The sequence below is a fragment of the Taurulus bubalis genome (assembly GCF_910589615.1).
Source record: "Taurulus bubalis genome assembly, chromosome: 16".
NCBI lineage: Eukaryota > Metazoa > Chordata > Actinopteri > Perciformes > Cottidae > Taurulus > Taurulus bubalis.
This window is the reverse complement of record NC_136604.1, coordinates 4,145,507-4,165,323: the sequence shown is the minus strand read 5'-3', so window position 1 is coordinate 4,165,323 and position 19,817 is coordinate 4,145,507. Positions and strand designations below refer to the sequence as shown.

Here is a 19,817-nt window from a genome sequence, read left to right as displayed (position 1 = left end):
ACTGCGTCGTCAATTAAGATTATTAACACTGCTGTTTGTGCACTAACACCTGTAATGTAAAGGGTGATTCTAACATGTATGCACTACAGTTTATAGCATATTACACGTTTGCCTCAGTTTCCTTCATTTGTGCAATAGTTGTTAATGTATATGTTTTTCATCTTCATTCTCAGCAGAAAAGTGTAATTCCTCATTTAGTTTGCTAATCAAGTGTGCAGCTTCTTGAGTAATAACCTGGAACTTTCAAATTATTGTTGTTATTCATTTAATGGTGCTGTTGCCATTTTTTTATACATTACTTTCTTGGAGTGAAAATAAGCCTGTAAAAAAATATCTAAAATGTTTGTAATGTATGATTCCCCACCTCTCCCTCTTTCTCTCTCTCCCTCCATCTCCTCGTCCTCCTGCTCGCTCCTCGTCCATCAGGAGGTGGACCAGCGCTGGTCGGAGTACCAGTCCAGGTTCTCCTCTCTGCTCCAGTGGAGCCGCCAGCATACGGCCCTCATGGCCAACAAGAACTTCCCACAAAACCCCGTGGAACTCAAGGTGAGCGAGAACTCTTTTTTTTTGACTTTTTTAATTAGGTTTATCATCAGCAGTTTCCTGTTGCTTCTCCATTAAAATTGGTATTCTGGGAAGAGACCGTGTTAACCTCATGAATGAAAGAGAGAAACAGTTTGAACACAATTTAAAATCGTCCAAAGTTAGCACTGCACCCAACCTCTCTCTTTATAGTAACATGTTTAAAGGACACAGCAATAAATTACCACCAAACCTAGCAACATCTGGTGATTTGTTGTGTCTCGGGTCTTGTGATCCAAATCGCCTCATGGCAACACAAACGCTTTTGGTTGTCCATGGGAATAGAAGAACCCCTGTGAATTTTCTCTTCAGTCCCACCAACAAGCAGCCAGGGAGAAAAAGAAAATCATATTAAAGAAAAGTTCTGAAGCATAATGGACGACAGCAAACAGAGTGAAGAATATAGATAAAAAGGAATTAGTTTTCAGAACACACATGTGATGTCAGCAAAAACAATAGGAGGATGATGTGAGGAAAGGATGCTGCTGTGACATCATTAATGTCTAAAGACGAGGAGAGCAGAAAGAAGGGGTCACGGCAGCAGCTTGAGATGCTTGTTGAGAAACAGGATAATGACCATCCAGAGATCTTTTACTGTCTCTGACAGCACTGACTTACTGTGTCACAGTAATATTGACCTCATCATTAACTTGCTTCCTCCTCCTCCAGGCACTTTACAACGAGTACGTCCATTTTAAAGAGACGGAGATCCCCGCCAAGGAGGTCGAGAAAGGTCACATCCAACACCTCTACAAACTGTTTGAGGTAAGCATGAACGGAGGAGGAACATGAACGAGGGCGAAAGAGACGAAGTGTGCGTCACGGGGCTCAGTCGGAGGGACAGAGTGCTCTGTGACCAGCGGGTTCGTGCGAGTTTACTAACCGGCTGCACTTGTCTCCTGGAGCAAAGACATTTCTACCGTTTTGTTGTTATCAATGGCGCAGATTGTCTCAGTGGACACGAGTCGAGTCGATGATAGTTCCTCCTTTATTCTCTTGTTTGTCTGTGGTGTGACTTATGATCGTGTTTAAATGTAGCGCTAACGCAAAGGAGGCTGCTAATGGGGTTTGTTAGTGTCTGTTTACGGACTGACCTCCGGGTCTGAAAAGTGAAGCCAATGCTGAAGTGCTGTACGCTTGCATGTTTCCAAATTGCCACCAGGGGGCGACTCCTCTGGTTGTATAGAAGTCTATGAGAAAAATAATCTACTTCTCTCTTGATCTATTCCCTCAGTAAATATTGTAAACATGAGTTTATGTCTCAATCTCTAGTTTCAAGTATTCTTCAATACATGATGTTATACATGAAATGATACTCCATTTAGAGTCAAATAAACCATAAATTGTAGTATTTTTTTAGGGCGGCGCTACTTTGTGATGACGGGTCTCTACTACGGCAGAGAGACGGCGCATTGCGTCTCACCCGTTTTTCGGTTGGGCTGCTCAAAAAAACCTACTTCTGGGCGCAACTTTTAAAGCACCTTCCACACAGGAAGCAGTTTGCGCTTGCTGCAGCACGAAGGCGCTCATCTCGGCTGGAAGCTGTAAAAACCCGCCGGGCCAGCCATCGGAAATATTGTGTTTCAGAGCGCAGTGGTGTGAAAGGCCCTTTCAGCTTTTTTTCTGTTTGCTAGCAGACAAAAGTGAGGAGATACAAAGTCAATGGGAAGCATTAGCTTGGTTTTCCCTCCGGTGTAGGTCAGTCTGTCCCTTGTTCAGTGGACACAATAAGGAGTCGGCTGTTCAGTTTTCCCTTAAGTATTTGCCACCCAAAATTAGCATCCAAATTTGTATCAGATTTAACATGAATTACAGATGGAACTTTCTAACCAAGCTAGCGTTAGCTAGATAATGCGCTAAATTATTAACCTTGTCATAGCAAAGGCATGACCTGCCTTTTTCTACCTCAGATTGGGTTTCCCTGATATTCTCACCCTAACTAATCTCACGCCTCATGCTTAAACCTAACCAGCGAAGGCAACGAGTGCTAGCCAATCAGAGGCTGAGATGGGCGGGTCGTGCCTTCGCCATAGCAAGGCTTCTTATTAGCTGCCGCGCCTTGCTTTTTCCAAGCCTTTGGTGCAAGTGTGGTCACGTCTGGTTCCAAAAAAACAAGATGTGAAAATTGAGGCTTCAAAACGGTCATCCACAAACCAATGGATGACGTCACAGTGACTACGTCCACTTCTTGTATACACACTATAGTGCACATGCGCTGAAGCATCGTGGGACATGAAGTATGTAATCTCTGTGTGTGTGTGTGTGTGTGTGTGTGTGTGTGTGTGTGTGTGTGTGTGTGTGTGTGTGTGTGTGTGTGTGTGTGTCTCTCCAGGTATGGATAGAGTTTGGACGTATCAAGCTCCCTCAGGGCCTCCATCCCAATGACCTCGAGGAGGAGTGGGGCAAACTCATCTTGGAGATGCTGGAGAGAGAGAAGGCTCTCCGGCCGGCTGTGGAGAGGTACTCACTCACACACACAAATCCACTCAAATATCGACTTCAGCAGGATGCATGCAATTAAATATAAAACGCTGATGCAAGTCTTTGCGGTCCATTTCTCATCAAGTGTGATTTTCAGAGACATGCCCTTTTAACCTCTCTGTCTGTCTGTGTGTGTGTTTTCAGGCTAGAACTGCTGCTACAAAGGGCTAATAAGATCCAGAACATGGCTCTGGACGGGGAGGAGAAGCTCACCCTCGCTAAGAACACACTGCAGGCTGTGAGTACCTCCTTTCACACACACATGCAGGGGCGTCGGGTTTATGTTCGGTGCGTTTTGGATGATTCGGCGTGGTAATCTGTGAACTCAAACTGGTCCAGTTCTTTCTCTTTTTGCCACTACCTTGTTTTTTGTGTTGCCAAGAATCTTTCTACTCAATCCACATAGTCACTTTACTAGAAGCCCTCATTTGATGTATGTTTTATTTAAACCAAAGTAATCTTGTTGTCAGTTGCTGCTGAATTTAGTTCCTCTGTATTGTTCACTCAATCTATGTCCGAGGGAACAACAAACATTAGAGCATCATAGCTCATAGGAAAAGAGCCCTACCAAATAAACAAAAAAGCTCATCAACCCTTCCTGCTGTGGCGTCCAGGACATGTCTCGAGTGGAGAGCGGCGAGGCGGTGCAGTGTGAGAGGGAGCTGGCGTGCTACCTGCAGGACTGCGAGTCTCTCATCAGACAACTCAACCAGGATCTCAAGGTCCTCCGAGATGAGAAGTACTACCAGGTGGAGCAGCTGATGTTCCGGTGAGTTCCATTTATTCAAACGGGTTAAAACGCTTCTCAAAGCGGTCCTTGTGTAATTCATTAGTACAAACACAAACAGCTTATTATAGTTCATTATTATACATCTGCTGCAGTTAATGTGCTTTCTCTTCGGCTGTTCATCAAGTGTGTAAAAGTTGCTCTGGTTTAAATCAGTGGGGACAAAAAAAGATGGAGTGGCTCATCAGCACTCCTCTCTATGAGTTACGAAAATTAATTAAATCGTGAGATGCCTGTTAATGCAACTATTAATTATTATTTAAAATTCTGCATTCTGACAGAAACCTACTTTTCAAGATAAGGATGAGTTCATTTTCCCCACAACATCCAGAAAACCAGCATTCTGGTCTTCTGATTCTCTTGTAATTTGTGTACAAAGAGTTTTGCATTTACAAATGTTTCTAACCCAGAGAAAGCTAACGGCCATTGCGTCATATCTCCTTTCCACAGGCGTCAGTCTTGTGTTTGTCTGCCTTTTTTATATTGCTATATACAGTTTTAAGCCACAAATAGAAACTTTTTAGATCTTGGTTGTTTTTAACTATATATTATTTCCGGATGAACAACTGGACTTTAAGAAACAAGTTCTGGACGTTTCTTTTCCGCAGAACAGCGTCAGAGAAACCCAAATTTGTAATGTAAAGCTGCTTTATTCAGTGTTTTACCGGTTTTAATCTGCCGGTCCATTTGTTTTGGAATGTGAGACTTCTGCGGATAATAAAAACCTCCTGAACGATGAACACTGAAGAAGTCCTGGGAGAAGCTGAAGGCAGTTTAGTTTAGAAGTTTAAGTTTAAAAAAATACAAAATAAATCCCATGACGAGTTCACATCGCCAAACCCTTTGTTTTGTTGTGTCATTGAGAAAACCCGAGCAGCAGAAAATGAACCAAAATGAAGATGCTGATTGAATGCTTTCCTGTCTCTACATGACATCACCTCATCTTTAAAACAAATCGACTCAGGTAAAGGAATTAGTAAGTAACTATATACGTGTTTCTCACATCCTCAGAGTGTCTTGCCTTCAAGAGGAGCTGGTCTCCCTCAGACTGCAGTGCTCCAGCGTCTACAGGAAAGGCCACTTCTCCCAGGCGCTGGGCACCATCGGGGCGGAGCACCCCAGCCAGAGAGCCACGGACGGCGGCCTGACGCTGGGCCAGACCCTGCTGGGCGCCGTGGGGGCCGTGGGTGCGGTCGGTGCCGCGCTACTGCGGCGGCCCACGGCTCGCTCCCAGCTGGTGGCCATGTCGTCATCGGAGGACGAAGGGAGCCTGAGGTTCATCTACGAGCTGCTCGGATGGGTGGAGGAGACGCAGGTCAGAAACCGTAGCTGTTGATGAAGTTTCTGTCTTGATTATTCAATGTAATCTATGAAATAGAATAGATATATATATTTTAGAAGCGGGATCTTTTGCTCCATCACTAGGACACATTAATAAAATACTTAAATTCCATGAAGTAGATCTTGGACCCTGTACAAGAAAACAGTTCAACATTATTGTAAAGCATTTCCAGTATATTTTGGGGAAAATGTGAGAGAGATTTCAAAATCAAAAAAAGGATTACAATATAGAAATATTTTGTGCGTTTCAGGACCTTTTGGAGCGAGCTGAGTGGGGCGCCGACCTCCCGTCCGTGGAAAACAACCTCCAAGAGCACAACGGCGTGCACGCCGCCGTCGAGGAGCTCATGAGCAGCCTGCAGGAGGCGCGCAGCTACGAGGTACGAACACGCCGCTCCTACACGGAGACCTCCGGGCCGAGAGCCACGGGTTTGTGACGCTGCTCTACCTTCCTCTCCTTCAGGCTAAAGTGTCTCCGAACTTCAAGAGCAGTTACTCTGAAACCCTGGCCAAGCTGGAGCACCAGTACTGCAAGCTACTGGTCAGTCTCTGAGAAAGATCTGTCTGTGTGTCTGTGTGTCATCGTGTGTGTTTTAGTGGTAACACTTCTTTGTCTCCCAGTTCACCCCCTCCTTAGTTAATCCCATTACACCGTGACAGGACTCTCATGCTAAGAACACTTAACTTTGCATCTGCTCTCTTTTTGCTCCTTTCCCCAAATTCCTCCCCCTCTCTCTTTTGATTTCTTTGTCCCCTCTTGCTTCTTGTCTCTTAATATATTTCTGGTTTTACATGTGTTATTAATTCCTAACACTGTGAAGGATTAGATGAGCAAGATCACAAAACTATATTTATATGCTGTGGGAAATTAGAAAATGACATTCGATGGAATAATGGCTCTTAAAAGATTATTTATATCCTTTTTATAAAAGCTCATTTAAAAATGATTCGATAAAGGCCACAAAGCTCCACTTACATCCACAAAATTCATTCATTCATTCCTATCTATATTCTGAAGGTTTTTACAGAGAGGTTTTTGTTCTACTTTATGGAGAGATGCAAATAGATATTCAAAACACACTGTGTAGAAAAGTCTAATATGTCAACAAAATAAAACAGTCCCCTCTAAACCTGCGTTCCCGTGTCTCACCTTCAGTGACCTTTGTCACCCACGGTTGTTGTCGTTGCAGTGATTTTATTCTAAACTCTCTCTCTGCACTGCTGATCAGCGTGACGACGATGTCTGTTTGTGTGGTTGCCATAGGAACATTCGTCATGGCGCCTGCGGAGCTTGGAGAGCCTGCATGCGTTTGTGTCACACTGCACCGAGGAGCTGATCTGGCTCAACGAGAGGGAGGAGGAGGAGATCGCCTTCGACTGGAGCGACAACAACGCCGGCATGAACGCCAAGAGAGATTTATACAGCGTGAGTGGAGAGGAAGGGAACGCACAACTTCCTGTCGCATTCGCACAACACCGACAACACACCGCATGACCTCTGGAAGGTGTTTGTTGAAAGGAAAAAGAACGAGAGGCATCCATAAAACAAGCCTCCCTGCACAGTTTCTACGGAACGGAAATATAAATATATATTATCGTCACCTTCCTAAAATAATGGCCTAAGTCATTTTTTCAGGTTTTTCAGAAAACACAAAAAACAAATACCAATGTAATATAGTGCACAAGCTCCCTCTAGACACTGCACAACAGGCATACTGTCATAACAGTCAAATTATGTTATGATTACTAATATTATGTTCGAGTGAGATTTTCATTGACAAAAATGCTAACTAAATTGCTAGTTTAAATACTAGCTTCAAAATGCATTATTGAAAAGCTTGTAAAATTGCCTAAGTCACATTGTCTTTTGACTTAGGCAAAATAAAATGGCCTGAGTCACACTCTTGACATAGTTATACTACAGGGTAGAATCACATGAACTGAGGATGGAGGAGATTTTACCAGAGGTATCATGTGGAGATGATTTAGGCAAGAAAACCATTTTTGTCAAAAAATGACTTTATGACATTAATTTAGGAAGTTGACGATATCCAAATGTGTTTTTTTACACACACACACATCAGTGGTGTTTACGCGCGCACAAACCAGGCCAGTGCCATAAAAATATAAAACCAGTAATCTATTGTAACCACCCATCTTTTCCGGTTCTGTTTGCAGGAAACGAGGTTAGAGCTGGATGAGAAACAAGATGTGATGCAGTCGCTCCAGGAAACGGCCAACCGCCTGTGTCTGGAGAACCATCCAGCCAAACAGACTGTGGAGGTGAACATTTACTCACTGGCACTGAATGACCTTTAAACATGTCGGCTTGTGCCTCGTTTGTTGGAGCAGCTCAACCTTTAATGCTTTTGATCAAATCCCACTTTCCTTCCATTCGGCTGTGCTCTTCATGATATTTAGTTTGGTTGCATTTTTAGAAGTCTAGAAATGTAAATTGGATTCAAAAGGGCAGAAGGTGAAATGTGACCTTTTTGGAAACCTTTTTGCCAAACAGTTTGAATTTCTAATTGTATCCAATAGAAACATGTTTGGGCTTTTTAATTATTCCATCATTTTGTCTGTGTGTTAATAAAATTTAAAAGTTCCACCCTAGCTCATAATAAGTCTATCATATACTGTGTACCCAAAATACAGACACTCGGACCTTAAAAGGGCTTTATAAGAGAAGAGCATATCGATTGCCTCTCAACGGCCCTCAACATGGCGGCGGCTAAGCTGGCGGCTAGAAGCTAACAGCGCTAACAGTGCAGACTTCATAATGAAAACAGCAGTGGTACTATGTAATCAAACTGGTATCTAGAGGTTTAACTGCTGAAAATGAATGAGTATTTTGGAGAAAACAATATTATAGAATTTCTCATGGGATTTGTTTTTCATACTAGGTTACATGTTCACGCTGCCTATTCTCTGCCACAGCACATTACTGCACATATTACAAAAAGAACACCAGCGTTTCAGAAGCTGCCTGAACTGACCGTCTGCCTGTGCCGACCAGCTTCCCTGTTATTGCCTCGCCGTACGTAACTGCAGCGCGACGTCTCTCTCTGCGTGCTTTCAGGCGTACAGCGCAGCCCTGCAGACTCAGTGGCAGTGGGTGAACCAGCTCTGCGTGTGCGTGGAGCAGCATCTCAAGGACAACACGGCGTACTTCCAGGTGAGGCGACGAAATACCGTTCAAACTGAGCGTCAGATTATGTAAAATAAAGTCTTTCCCAAATCCACAGGGAGACCGCTGGCTGTTCTCCTTGATACCGGGCATGTTCCCGGTCCTCTACAGGTCCCCCTGAACATCATTCCACTAATGTTTACTATTCCTGTCTCCCGGGTCAGTTCATGGGGGATGCTCGGGAATGCGAGTCGTACCTGCGCCAGCTCCAGGAAACCATCAAGAGACAGTACACCTGTGACAAGAACAGCAGACTGAGCAAACTGGAGGACCTGCTGCAGGACTCAATGGTAGCTGAACACCTTTGGTTTTACCTCCAGTTCTGAGCGCGACACTTGTCAAACTTTTATGGGCGACTCTGGCAACTCCACACAGAAAGAAATGTCACATTTTCCTCTGTTTGATTTGAACCAACTGCAGTAAATACAAGCACCAGATTCATTGACCAACTAGAAATAGACAAACTTAGGGAGCTTCCTCAATGGCGACAGGGCCCTTGAGCAAAGCACCTGACTCCCAAATGTATGGAAGATACTCGGTAGAAAACCGTAGAAGTTGAGTGAAGTCTTTATTTCAGTACAATCAATCCAGGAAGGGGCTTTCCTTTCAAAATAAAAGGTTCTCATTTGCAACGTTTCTGCTCTGTTTTGGGTACTGTTCTCCTCAGCTCGGAGTCTGGCTCTAGATTATCAATCCGGTTTAGGGGAAAGAAAAAAGAAAAGCTCTGGCATCATAATGTTTCTTTTTTTAATCCCAGTTTACTGTGTTCCTTCAGTTTTCAAAGCCCTGCCGCCACCTTGTGTCCACAGAGCAAACCTACACATAACAAATGTGAAAGAATCCCAGACATTAGCTTTAACATGAACTAGTTCTCCATGAACACGTAGCACCCAAAGGAGCAACAGAGCGCTGCAGGAGCGCTTTTGCTGAATCATCCCCACCCTCCCTCTCCGTGTCCCATTTGTTAGACTGCCATTTTCACACCTACCGTCCACACACACACACACACCTCTGACTTGAAGCAGATGGCAGTGTTGGTGTGGGCAGCGCTCCACAGGCCGCAGCAGTGAGCGTCCCCTCAATAAAGAGGCGCGTGTCACGAACAGCTGCTCTTTTCACAGATCTGTGTGCAGCCTTGTGACGTGCCTTAGTGTGTGTCCATAGCCACGCGCTATGATGGAACGCTGATTGCATCCATCTAGTTTCGCCTCTTTATGACAACGAAAAACAAACAAACAAACAGCAGAAGCTTTTGTTCACAACCGAGGAGAGGATTTTACATCAGCCCTTTCACCCCCTGCATAGATTACTCACTTTCTCTTATATCACGGTCTGATTTAAGATTCTGATATTGAACTACTTCCATAACTGTATGGTTAGATGTGTGTAACCTCTTACTGTCACTGGAGAAGGATGAATTTCGTACATCTCTAGACTAACTTCTCCTGGATGTAATCATCGGCACCGAGAGGTCCAGAGAGCATATTAACGCTTCTCTGATAATCAAATTGTTCTCATAGTGATGGTGGTTGTTCTTGTGGTTCTAATTAATTTGGACTTCTTCATGCCCCCACGTTTGAAAGTGTCTCCTGATTAATTGTGTTTCCTCCAGCTCGTTATTTTACTTGTTCTCGTCGTGCTGACTGCAGCAACCGCCGTGTCAGTGTGAAATTCATTTCTGGGGTGTAATTTAAGTTATTTATAGCGCCCCCCCCCCCCGCCCTACCTCCCCTCGTTCTATCTCACTCTGTCTCCACCTCTCACTCAATCCATCTCTTTGCGTCGGTACCTCTCCCCCTGCTGTCTCTATAATGAACCTTTAATGACTCTCTGCTGGGGGCCAGACATCAATTGAATGCAAATCTACTTGTCAGGGTGGAAGAGCTCACCTTTTTAAAATGTCTAATGGAGAGTGAGTCAGGAAGTCCACTCACAACAGGGGCTACAGGATAAAATGCTAACCATCATTCTTATTCATAATCCACACTTCTTTTGGTGTAAAATACACAACTTAAAGAAAGATGTGACATTTAAAGGTGTCAATGCCAGTCAGCCCACCACCATCTCCCAGGATGAAGCCTACTGACTTCTCCTTTAGCAACAAAAATAAGTGACTAACTCAGAAAATGACGGAGTAGGACAGGAAAGTATTCCATGCTCTCATCAAAAAGTATTTATTAAAAAAGACAACATGTTTCGACCACTTAGTTTCGACTAATTATATAGAAGTCTATGAAAAGATTGATGTATTCCCTCAGTAAACATTGTAAACATGAGTTTATGTCTCAATCTCTAGTGTCAAGTCTTCTTCATTACAGCGTGATGTCCATTCAGTAAATTATCACTCTGAGACTAACAGACGTGAAGTGATGGGCAGTCCTAATGCTCCTCTCCGTCCCGCAGGAGGAGAAGGAGCAGCTGATCGAGTACCGCAGCACGGTGGCCAGCCTGGTGGGCCGGGCCAAGGCGGTGGTGCAGCTCCGGCCCCGCAACGCAGAGAGCACCCTGGGGGCCACAACGCCCATCAGAGCCATCTGCGACTACAGACAGATAGAGGTATGGGGACCCACCACATACGTGTGCATGTTTTAGAGCCAGTCTTGCTTTTCCCATCTCGGCTCTGGGAAACCGGTGTTGTGTCGGGAACCGTTGACTTCCAAACTGTGACTTCAGCCACTCTATTGTTTTAACCCTCACCACCGACCGCCTCCCCTCTGCCCTGCACTTCCTCTCCAAGCCCCTCCCACATCCACTTTGTGGCCGCTCTATTACGGCTCTTTCCTCCATGCGGTGAAATTTATTTTTTATCTTTAAATTGATGAGTGCGTCTACACAATCTCTTCTCTCCACCCAGGTGGTCCCTATTGATGAATAGTAGTGCATTCTTTTAGTAACTGCTCCAACTGTTTTCACTTCACTTTTACCGGCAAGTATAAATAGCAGCGCTGAATAATGATCCAGCATTTATCCCTCACATCGTTCTCTCAATAGAAGATATTAGTATCTTTGCAAACAGCCAAAAAGCAGGAAGTAAAGTAGTGATTAATGAGGGGAGAGCTGGAGGTGTGCGTTGATTCCCCTCAGTGCCACTTTTATGTAACACACACAGAAACGAGTGAAGTCTCCCTCCCTTCCTCCCCCTCTCCGCTGTGATGTCCTCTGGGAAGCTAAGAGCCAATGAATTAAACATCTGTCCCATCCCCTCCTTGCGGCCGGTCGAAAAGCAGCGCCTCCCCGCATCACGGGAACGCTGCTATTATTAGTTTGCCGTGTCTGATTCCTCGGGGGCCAGTTTGTCCATCGAAGCATACTGAATGTGAGGCGCTGCATCCAGGTGAAGAAAGGAAGGTGGTCTTCTGCAAAGTCACCGATCTAGAACAAAAAGGATCGGCGCTGAAAGTTCTTCTCAAACAAATCAGTGTGTGCTGGTAAACGTGCACGTGACCAAAAGTAATCTTTCTCTCCTTCACTTTCCTGTGTCTCCTCCTTTCTCTCTCCATACCCTCATGTACCTTTTTTGCCTTTCCCTTCTCACCCCTCTCCCCCTCCTCCTCCTCCTCCTCCTGTTCCCTTCCTCTGGGCTGACAAGACAAACGTTCAGGTATAGCTGCCTATATTCTCCCTCTCTCACCTCAGATTCTCACACTGCACACACACCGCGTTGCCCCTCTCTTATCAGCCGATGTCAGGTTTGATACCCGCCCTGGCAGGTCAAATTAGGTCAAACAGTAGGTGTGTGGGTGAATCTGATCCTTCTCCCTTCCCATTCATTGGATTTTCTATCCTGAAACCAAAGAATGGAAATGGAAAATTGGGCCTGATCCATCAGAACACACGATGCTAAATTGTGGTTACAGTTCTGACGGTTGAGTATAGACCGTAGAGAGATCACACAGTTCCATCTCCATGTGTGTCCACCATTTATTAACTTTCTTGTTGTACTACTACATACTAATACTTTCACACTGACCGCCCAAGAGGTGAAAGGTGAGGATGAGACACAGCATCAGCGCTGATAAGGGCAGATGGGAATTAAGTGAGCTGAACTGGATTTAACACGCCCTCATTCAGTCAGTCAGCCAATAACACAACGCAGCTTTAAAGTTTTTAATTTACATTCCATGTGCGTACTGATTGTGCATAGCATTCATTCTGGGTGTGTGCAGGGAGGGGGTGAGAGAGGGTGGTGGGTGGGGGAGGCAGCCCTAAAACACTTTGCCTTGTGTTTATTTTAGGAAATAAATGGACTAATTGCAGACTTTATTTTTTTTTCTTGCTGAGTTTCTTCAAATCACCACGTCACTGCCGGTTGTTTTTGTTTTTTAACTCGTTGGTGAATTTGTGAAACCTAGTCCAGGTATCAATAAACCTGACTAAGGGAATGATTGGGTTGTATGAGGTACTGATCACTAGTCAGTGTATTTACCAGCAGTGGACAGTTTGGAGAAGCAGACTGGAAAAGCAGCACAGGAGCAAATCAATGCACCTAAAACAAACATGTCAGCTTTTGTGTGTGCTATATTTAGAATATTTTCACAGCTTCCTCTTGCTCTCATCACCTTTGACAAAATAAGTAGTTTTAACTGGCAGACTGCTGGTTAGTTTGTTCATATTGTGTGTAAAATATAAAATGGCCGTTTTTATAAGCCATGAAAATTATTTTTTAAGATAATCCTTTATTAGTCCCGCAGTGGGGAAATTGCAGGATTACAGCAGCGTTGCACACACATAGTAAAAACAATCACGTAATATAAATAAAATAACAATAAACAGTAAGAGAAGAATACAGTAGCAATTTTAAATTAAATATACAAAAGTACTTAAATGTCACCTGGTGTGCACCAGGTGAGTGCAATTAAAGTGACCACAGTGAATAAAGTCCACTTAAACTAATATTGATGTTTTGTAGGTGTCTAACATACATTTTGCTGCTGTCCTCGTCCACAGCTGTATTTTTTTTATTTGGTCCCTTGCTGGAACTTGCTGGTCTGTTTCTCCGCCTGCTGTAGGTTGACAGATATATTCCTCATACAACCACGCTTCAGAAAGTCTGAACTGTCCCTTTTGAAGCGTCGAGGTGCAAAGCAGCTTCCAGTCCCGTGTCAGGGTCTCTAGTGGCATATCATTTTAGGGCTTCTGCTAACTTCATGAAATTCATGAATGTTTTGTATTTTGTGTTGCATTATGAGTTTGTTGCTCTCAACTTTTGGTTTACTTTTTTTTCACTTCTCTCCTCCTCGATTTATCCTCTTTTTCCTTTAATCCCTCCACCATCCATCCCCCCTTTTCTAACCTTTCTCTTACTTTCCCATCTTGTTCCCTTCCTCACTCCCAACATCTGTATTCCCATAACCTCCATCCCCTCTTTCCCCATCCTTCCATCTGTGCTCGATCTATCCCCCTTCTCCCGCCTCCTCTCAGATCACGATAACCCGCGGCGAGGAGTGTGTGCTGGAGGACAACTCTCAGAGGACCAAGTGGAAGGTGATCAGCACGACGGGGAACGAGGCCATGGTCCCCTCGGTGTGTTTCACCGTCCCGCCTCCCAACCAGGAGGCCATGGACACGGCCAGCAGGTGAGACACATGCGCCAGGAATTGGTTTCCGATTTCTATAATGTCAGGAAGTGGTAAGAACACTGTGTGTGTGTGTGTGTGTGTGTGTGTGTGTGTGTGTGTGTGTGTGTGTGTGTGTGTGTGCAGGGCAGAGCAGCTGTACCAGAAGGTCATGTCTCTGTGGCATGAGCTGCATGTGAACATGAAGAGTGTGGTGTCCTGGCACTACCTGCTCAAAGACATCAGGACCGTCTCCGGATGGAACCTGGACACGGTGAGACATGGGCTTCTTTTTTTCTTTGCCCTGTTTGCGATCTGCCGTCTTCCTTTTCCAGTGTGACGTCCTCCTCTTCCTCCTCCTCCTCCTCCTCACCGTCTCCCTCTTGTGTCTCACCTGTCAGGTTCGCTGTCAGGCCCCGGCGGAGAGGCAGCAGGTCCTGGATCACCTGGAGTCCCAGCTGGCCGACTTCCTGTCCGACAGCAAAGAGAGCTCCGAGTTCACGGCGGGCGAGAGGCGAGAGCTGGAGAAGGACGTCCAGCAGGCCCAGCAGCACTGCGAGGACCTGCTGCTCAACATGGAGACCGGTGGGACACATATATACTCTGTTGGATGCACACACACCTCCTAAACACGTAGATTGGTAACAGTTGTGGTAACTAAGTACATTTACTCAAGTACTTTGAAGTATTTTCTTGGCATGCCACTTAAAACGTCTACTCCCTCAGTGGGAAATATGTAAAAGCAAATGGCTGCAGTGTTTCTGTTCAGGCCCCAAATAACTCCTCTTTCTCTTTTCTGTCTGTCTCCAGTGGAGAAGGACGAGTCGGTCTCCCGTTCGTACCTGTCGGAGCTGCAGAACATCACCCTTCGTCTAAATGAGGCCGAGCAGAGACTGATGAGGGGGATTCAGACTCCGCCCCCAAGCCGGCTGTCAGGTGACAGCGCTGACAACACTGTCCAGATAGCGGAGCAGGAGGTCAGTTTGAGCCCCATCTGCTGGCTGCAGTGGGCAATAATTAATATCAGCGACTGTTTTCTTGAAAAAAGATTTGTTTTTACTGGAAAACAACGGGCAATATTTCTTTTTTAATTACAATTCGGTCACCAGGACGCTATTAACCCCTCGTTTCACATTCCTGAGCAGAAGCTGCAGTCGGAGCTGGATGGCGTGCGCTCCAGCCTGGGCGACGTGTCTCGCCGCTGCGTCAGTTTCTTCGAGGAGAAGCCGACGTCCTCCAGCGTTCCCGTTCTTCGGTCGGAACTCAACCGGGCCGTGGAGAAGACGGACAAACTGCACAACCTCTCGGCCGTCTACCTGGAAAAGTTCGTGAGCTTTTTTACTCTTTTACGTCGATCGATCAACTCAGAAATATATGTGAATGTGCCACTCACTCTTTACCTTTAACCGCCTTTTAGATTAAAAACGGTGGACATCCTGATGCGCAGCCTGGATGAAGCGGAGAGCCAGGTCAGGAAAAACGAGAGCAGGCTAAGTGAAGAGGACATTGTTCCCGCTGACACGTCGACCATTCAAAGCCTCAGAGATCAACTTGGGGTAAGGGACACGCTGTCATATTATAATAATAATTCCAACTTTTATAGCGCTTTTCTATGTACACAAAGACGCTTTACATTGGAGACAAGAGACGGAGACAAACGGAACAAAACTAATGCTTCATGTCGTGAAACTATTTGAACGTTTTGCTGCATCCTCTCTCCAGAGGTGGCAGGCCGAGCTCGTCGAGCAGGAGGGCGTCTTCCAGGCTCTGCAGTCGGAGGTGGGTCGGGCCAAAGAGGCGGGCTCCCAGCTCAGCAGGCTCCACCCAGACCGCAGCAGCGAGCTGGAGCGCTACCAGGAGAGAGCCAATCAGATGGCCGAGAGGTGGAGCGGAGTCAAGAGACAGATGGAGACACGGTGAGCAGGACGGGGGGACGATGAGAGCAGGTTTGGGGAGGAGATGAGGAGAAGGGTTACCAGAATGATGGTCAGCGTGAGGATTATTAGAGAAATGTATAATAGCAGAACAGGCAACGATATATTGTCTCGCTAAAACACATTCTCATACTGGATACAGGGCCCTCTTGGCGGTTTTTCCAACTACGTTGCTTTAAAAACTGGAATTTAAAGTTTTTTTTATTTGGACATTTCTCCTCCAACTCTAAACGTGCACGTCTTAAAGTGGTCCTATGGACAGATGGGTGGAGCTTTCCGCTCCTTCAGGGTTTTCTCTGTTGCCGCTCTGATTAATGTCCCTCCTCGTCTGGTCCCTGAGGGTTTTGGTCGTCTCTTTGCAGGTCTGTTGGGGTTCCATATTCCTTACATTAAAATAATTTAAAAAAATGGATATAATAGTGCTCCGTTAGATCATGTGACACTTGGAGTGCTCTCAGTGGGCTTTATTTAACTAATAATGAGACTTCTGAGGGTAATTGGTAGCACCAGATCTTATTTAGGAGCCTCATAGCAAAGGGGTTAGATACATATGCACACATCCCTTAAAAAACTATTCTCTTTTTAAATAAAATCCAAATAAACATCCATTTTAATTCCAGCTTATGATGTAAGAAAATAGGAGAAAGCCAAGCAGCAGCATGCTGTACTTAGACAGATATGTTTGTGCGTTTCTGAAAGTCTTTCCTGTTCTTGTTGCAGACGGACCGATCTAGAAGCCCTGGGCTCGGCCCTGCAGCAGTACAGAGGCGGTCATTCTGCTCTGATCAGCTGGATCGAAGAAACGACAGAGAGACAGGAGAACACACAACCCGGACAGACGGATAGCAAAGCGCTGTCCGAACAACTGGCCCAGCAGACGGTTAGTAACAATAAATGATATTAGAAATATAAATATCAAATGTTCTATAATGGAAAAATAAGGATAAAACTAAATGGAACCGCAACATTAAATCTGACTAAATACATAATGTGTGTTTTTTATGTCCGATTCCCCTCCTCAGGCATTAGTAGCTGAGATTGAACAGAATCAGGCCAAACTAGACGAGTGCCAGACTCACTCCAAACTGTACTGCACCTCAGTGAAGGTAAGGGACTGCTCCTGTTGGTTCTCATATGCAGCGTGTCACGTGTGTCCACTGGTTTGTGAGGGGCACTGATCCAGAGCATCTGGTCGTCACTGTTCTGTGTCGAAACAATCAACAGACGTGTAAATGCGTTTGAAACTAGTATTCCATTAATACACTGAAATAGTCTCTCTTGCATTATGTGCAATCATAATGCAGGCATTGCACTTACTCATGTGGCTGTACTCTTCAGGACTACGAGCTGCAGCTGATGACCTACAGAGCCTTCGTAGAAACTACGCACAAGTCGCCTGTCAAGAGAAGGAGGATGCACTCTTCCTCTGACGCCATCACTCAGGAGGTGAGGATAGAGAGAGTCTGGTCAACTCTTGTGATAAGTATCGAATATCTTTTTTTTTTAGATATTACGATCATCTAAATCCTATATTTGTTTCTGGCCGTTTCTCTCTGCAGTTCATGGACTTGCGCACACGCTACACAGCCTTGGTCACCTTGACAACCCAACACGTAAAGTACATCAGCGATGCCCTGAGAAGACTAGAAGAGGAAGAGGTGGGGCTTTGTTTCGCTTCATTTCGCCCTCCTGTTTGGAGCGTGTGGTTAGATTAAGTCACTGCAATGCCATGTGCGAGGAGTTTATCTTGAATTGTTTTTCTCGATCTGTGCAGAAAGAGGTGGAGGAGGAGAAGCAGGCCAGGGTGGGGCATGTTTCAGACCTGCTGGGCTGGGTCAAGGGCCTGCAGGGACGGACCGGGGGCCCCAACGCCGAGTCCTCACTTGCTGCTCAACAGGTACAACAGAAATATAACACATTGTTCTTCAGACAGGTTACCTTTGAGCATTTCACGTTTTGTTCTGTGCAGCTCCCAACTGTTGTAGAGGATGACCCTCTACAACAGTTGTAGCCCTTTTCACCCTACATTCAATGTCATTTACTGTTTAATTGGAACGTTCATGCGTGTGTTCCTCTAAAGGCAATCAGTGAACAGCTGGCAGCCAAGAAAGACGAAGTGGCTGAAGCCATCAGGAGCACTCAGGTCTTCCTGCTGTCGAAACAGGCCAGCAAGTAAGATCACACACAACGCATTCACTCCACGTGCTGTTTGTCTTCCCCTGGGTAACACATGGGATACATCAGATGTTTTGAAGTGGAGTCATGAGGCTCTTCTCCATAGTTGGTGTATTTACCTACAGTAGCTGGAGTTTGGAGAACCAGCACGGGAGCAAAGAATGTACTGCTGTGGACGTTTTTATCAGTCTCAGTGTACGCTATATTCAGAATATTTTCACCGCTTTACCTTGCCCTTTCTGGAGGGGAACAGAAGCAGTTATCTAAAGCCACTCGACTCCATTGACAAAGTCATTTTACCTTGTGGAACACACTCGTCGCTGTTTCTGTCAATGAAGTGTGATGATAAATACACTGACACTTCATTATTTTTCCTTATTTTCAATTGTTTTATTTTTTATTTTTTATTTATTAGTTGTATTTCTTCTAATTTTTCACTTTACGTTGTCTGTTTTCCCTACCTTCCTGTCACTTTATGCAGTACTACTGCAAACAGAACAACACACACCAAAAAAAAAAAAATACTTGTTCGCTGATCCCTGTCGCTATATTGTGCACATTCTCTAATAAAGTATATTTAAAAAATATATATATACACTGACTACGGATAAGTACCTAAGTAAAGAAATCCAAACTTTCCTTTTTAGCAGAACCTTTTTCAGGTTTATAACAGTTTGGGAAATTTGGGTAATTGGATGAAACCTCAAGGCAAGGTGGGGAATATTAAGTGAATGTTTCAAATAAACAGGTTCACATTACTGGAGTATTATCAGCTGGTTATTGTACCAAATGGTTTGTTTCATCTCTCTCGCTCACAAAGCCCACCCGCTCTGTCCTCCTCCCCCGTGTCCCCCTCAGGTTGTCCCCAGAGGAGCGTGGTAATGTCGAGGCTCAGCTGGACGGGCTGACGGCCACCTACAACCAGATGTGTGACAGCTCCACCCAGCAGCTGCAGCAGCTGGAGCAGCAACTGGCCAAAGAGGAGGAAAGAAAGGTATATCGGTTGGAGGGGGGCTAGCGCTGATTTGTGGAAAAAAAGAAGTGTTTTCAGGTTTTTCCAGCTTGTCGAAATGTAATTGTTTAAATGTTTTGCTATAAACGCTTGCGAGCTAAGCGTGAAGTCGAGTGTGGGCCAGCGAGAGTGTGTGTGTGTGTGTGTGTGTGTGTGTGTGTGTGTGTGTGTGTGTGTGTGTGTGTGTGTGTGTGTGTGTGTGCGTGCGCGCGCGCGCGTTCTACAGCATGATGTGTCTTCACCGATTTTTGACAAACATCACCACTATTGACGAGTGTCACTTATTGACTTGGTTTAACAAACATCACAGACCCCGTTCAGACGTGTATCCAGATGATCCAAAAACATTTTATCTTTAGCACTTTTGTTTGACCTCCTCCTTTTGTCATTTAAGGAGACGGTACAAATAATACAAGGAAAGCTTTTTCTGAAAACATTATTTTGTTTTTGTAAATTAACAAGGAAGGGCAAAGAAGAGTTCACTGGATGACACGGTCTGAATCGGGCCGTAGCATGAAGTGTTCCACTGACTCACATTGTTCTCCTAAAAGCCTGCAGTCATTTCACCATCTATCCTCACCTTAGTTTTTGTCATCATCCTCATCATCACACCATCATACTCATCATAAACACATCTGCTGAACCGCTAACATGGCCTCAGTGGTGCCGCACTAGTCATGCTAGCAGTTAGCTAGAAGCTGTAGAGCTCAGCTTTTTGTGGATCCACGGTTAGAAACGATCATTTACAAAATAGATGCACCTT

General features: G+C 45.0%; 1 protein-coding gene across 1 annotated transcript in view; it reads left to right on the top strand.

Annotated features, from left to right (window-relative positions):
- macf1a (microtubule actin crosslinking factor 1a) overlaps nucleotides 1-19,817 on the top strand; it is a gene marked incomplete at its 5' end in the record, with an annotated part of 106,550 nt that overhangs the window by 8,289 nt on the left and 78,444 nt on the right. The window contains 27 exons of the mRNA XM_079232000.1: nucleotides 427-546; nucleotides 1,252-1,347; nucleotides 2,915-3,042; nucleotides 3,208-3,301; nucleotides 3,678-3,832; nucleotides 4,862-5,165; nucleotides 5,443-5,571; nucleotides 5,655-5,732; nucleotides 6,456-6,617; nucleotides 7,370-7,474; nucleotides 8,271-8,366; nucleotides 8,543-8,668; nucleotides 10,782-10,955; nucleotides 13,800-13,954; nucleotides 14,081-14,207; nucleotides 14,335-14,518; nucleotides 14,744-14,910; nucleotides 15,079-15,257; nucleotides 15,351-15,489; nucleotides 15,656-15,849; nucleotides 16,588-16,747; nucleotides 16,890-16,973; nucleotides 17,206-17,313; nucleotides 17,427-17,525; nucleotides 17,642-17,764; nucleotides 17,948-18,039; nucleotides 18,901-19,036. Of these exons, the coding sequence (XP_079088126.1) occupies nucleotides 427-546; nucleotides 1,252-1,347; nucleotides 2,915-3,042; nucleotides 3,208-3,301; nucleotides 3,678-3,832; nucleotides 4,862-5,165; nucleotides 5,443-5,571; nucleotides 5,655-5,732; nucleotides 6,456-6,617; nucleotides 7,370-7,474; nucleotides 8,271-8,366; nucleotides 8,543-8,668; nucleotides 10,782-10,955; nucleotides 13,800-13,954; nucleotides 14,081-14,207; nucleotides 14,335-14,518; nucleotides 14,744-14,910; nucleotides 15,079-15,257; nucleotides 15,351-15,489; nucleotides 15,656-15,849; nucleotides 16,588-16,747; nucleotides 16,890-16,973; nucleotides 17,206-17,313; nucleotides 17,427-17,525; nucleotides 17,642-17,764; nucleotides 17,948-18,039; nucleotides 18,901-19,036 (3,714 nt within the window). The remainder of the gene's footprint in view (nucleotides 1-426; nucleotides 547-1,251; nucleotides 1,348-2,914; nucleotides 3,043-3,207; nucleotides 3,302-3,677; nucleotides 3,833-4,861; nucleotides 5,166-5,442; nucleotides 5,572-5,654; nucleotides 5,733-6,455; nucleotides 6,618-7,369; nucleotides 7,475-8,270; nucleotides 8,367-8,542; nucleotides 8,669-10,781; nucleotides 10,956-13,799; nucleotides 13,955-14,080; nucleotides 14,208-14,334; nucleotides 14,519-14,743; nucleotides 14,911-15,078; nucleotides 15,258-15,350; nucleotides 15,490-15,655; nucleotides 15,850-16,587; nucleotides 16,748-16,889; nucleotides 16,974-17,205; nucleotides 17,314-17,426; nucleotides 17,526-17,641; nucleotides 17,765-17,947; nucleotides 18,040-18,900; nucleotides 19,037-19,817) is intronic.